Here is a 1,048-nt window from a genome sequence, read left to right as displayed (position 1 = left end):
CGACTGAAACAAACTGGCACTTTTCATTTGGAAGTTCAGATTGTTAGAAATGTTCTTCTTATCTCACCTGCAGATATCCAGCGACCACACGAACCCTGAAGTATGTTTTTGTCTGAGCACGTTCGTTTTGGCCATTCCTGCTGGCAGTGGCCCACGGGGAGACACACGTGCTAACGTTTCATAGATTTTCCTCCGTTATCGTACCGACTCATTGGTCCCAAACAAGCAGGAGACATTAAAAAGGAATCTTACGTGGGATGTTTGATCGCTTCCAGGATCTCCATGAGTGTGGAGGAAGAGGACAGAGAGAGGACTCCTGCTGCAGACTGCCCACTGTGAACACATCAGTGAGTGGAATTAGCAGCTCCGTGCACTGAAGTCACGATACAAAATAACGTGGGCGTTTCCTCTACACGAGGCGCTAAAAGCAACGGTCTCAGTTTAACCACATTCTACAAACTGTTTTTCTGACAAGTGTTGACCTCATGAAAACTTGGATGAGCTTAATGTTTCTAAAGTATCCGAGTACATAAAAGAGCAGGTCACCTGACGTCGGTGCTGCAGGCTGCAGCTTCTCCTGTAGGCTGCGCTGCTGCTCCGGGCTGAACTCCTCTGTCTGCAGCCTCGCTCGTCTCAGCCGCCAGCTACAGTCGCACACGTCACAAAGGTTTCCCACATTACACACTGTTCGTCACTCTGGTGGTATGTGCACATGCCGACGGTGTCAGCCACACCGACACAAAGGACGTGTGTGGGTCTGCACAGCAATGAGCCGTTTAACACAAAGTCATCTGTTCCCACAGAGACAGGATGTCATTCCCAGTGTGCTTCATGGCTGATGGAAAGCTACCTTTGTGTTCAGGTGCTGAGACAGCAGCTCACAGGAGCTGTGCTTGGAGGCAACGCTGCAGATAAGAATGTTTTAGTTGCCTCATCCCAAGCTGTGGCCTAAATGACAGTTTTCTGCTTTCCTCAGCTGGAAAACAAGAGTTGAGATGAAACTTTGATACAAGCTCGGCTAAAATGTAGTTTTGTTTTTTTAAATGTC

The 1,048-nt window shown here is 48.3% G+C and overlaps 1 protein-coding gene across 1 annotated transcript in view; it reads right to left on the bottom strand.

The window, feature by feature from the left end:
* Window positions 1-1,048, bottom strand: part of depdc5 (DEP domain containing 5, GATOR1 subcomplex subunit) — a 23,544-nt gene that overhangs the window by 9,721 nt on the left and 12,775 nt on the right. Inside the window, exons 33-35 of the mRNA XM_013907854.1 lie at window positions 547-644; window positions 253-333; window positions 68-137 (exon numbers count right to left, since the gene is read on the bottom strand). Coding sequence (XP_013763308.1) covers window positions 68-137; window positions 253-333; window positions 547-644 — 249 coding nt within the window. The remainder of the gene's footprint in view (window positions 1-67; window positions 138-252; window positions 334-546; window positions 645-1,048) is intronic.

The sequence above is a fragment of the Pundamilia nyererei genome, unplaced genomic scaffold (assembly GCF_000239375.1).
Source record: "Pundamilia nyererei isolate P.nyererei 1_Seehausen unplaced genomic scaffold, PunNye1.0 scaffold00559, whole genome shotgun sequence".
Lineage (NCBI taxonomy): Eukaryota > Metazoa > Chordata > Actinopteri > Cichliformes > Cichlidae > Pundamilia > Pundamilia nyererei.
This window is presented reverse-complemented; position numbering and strand designations above follow the sequence as displayed.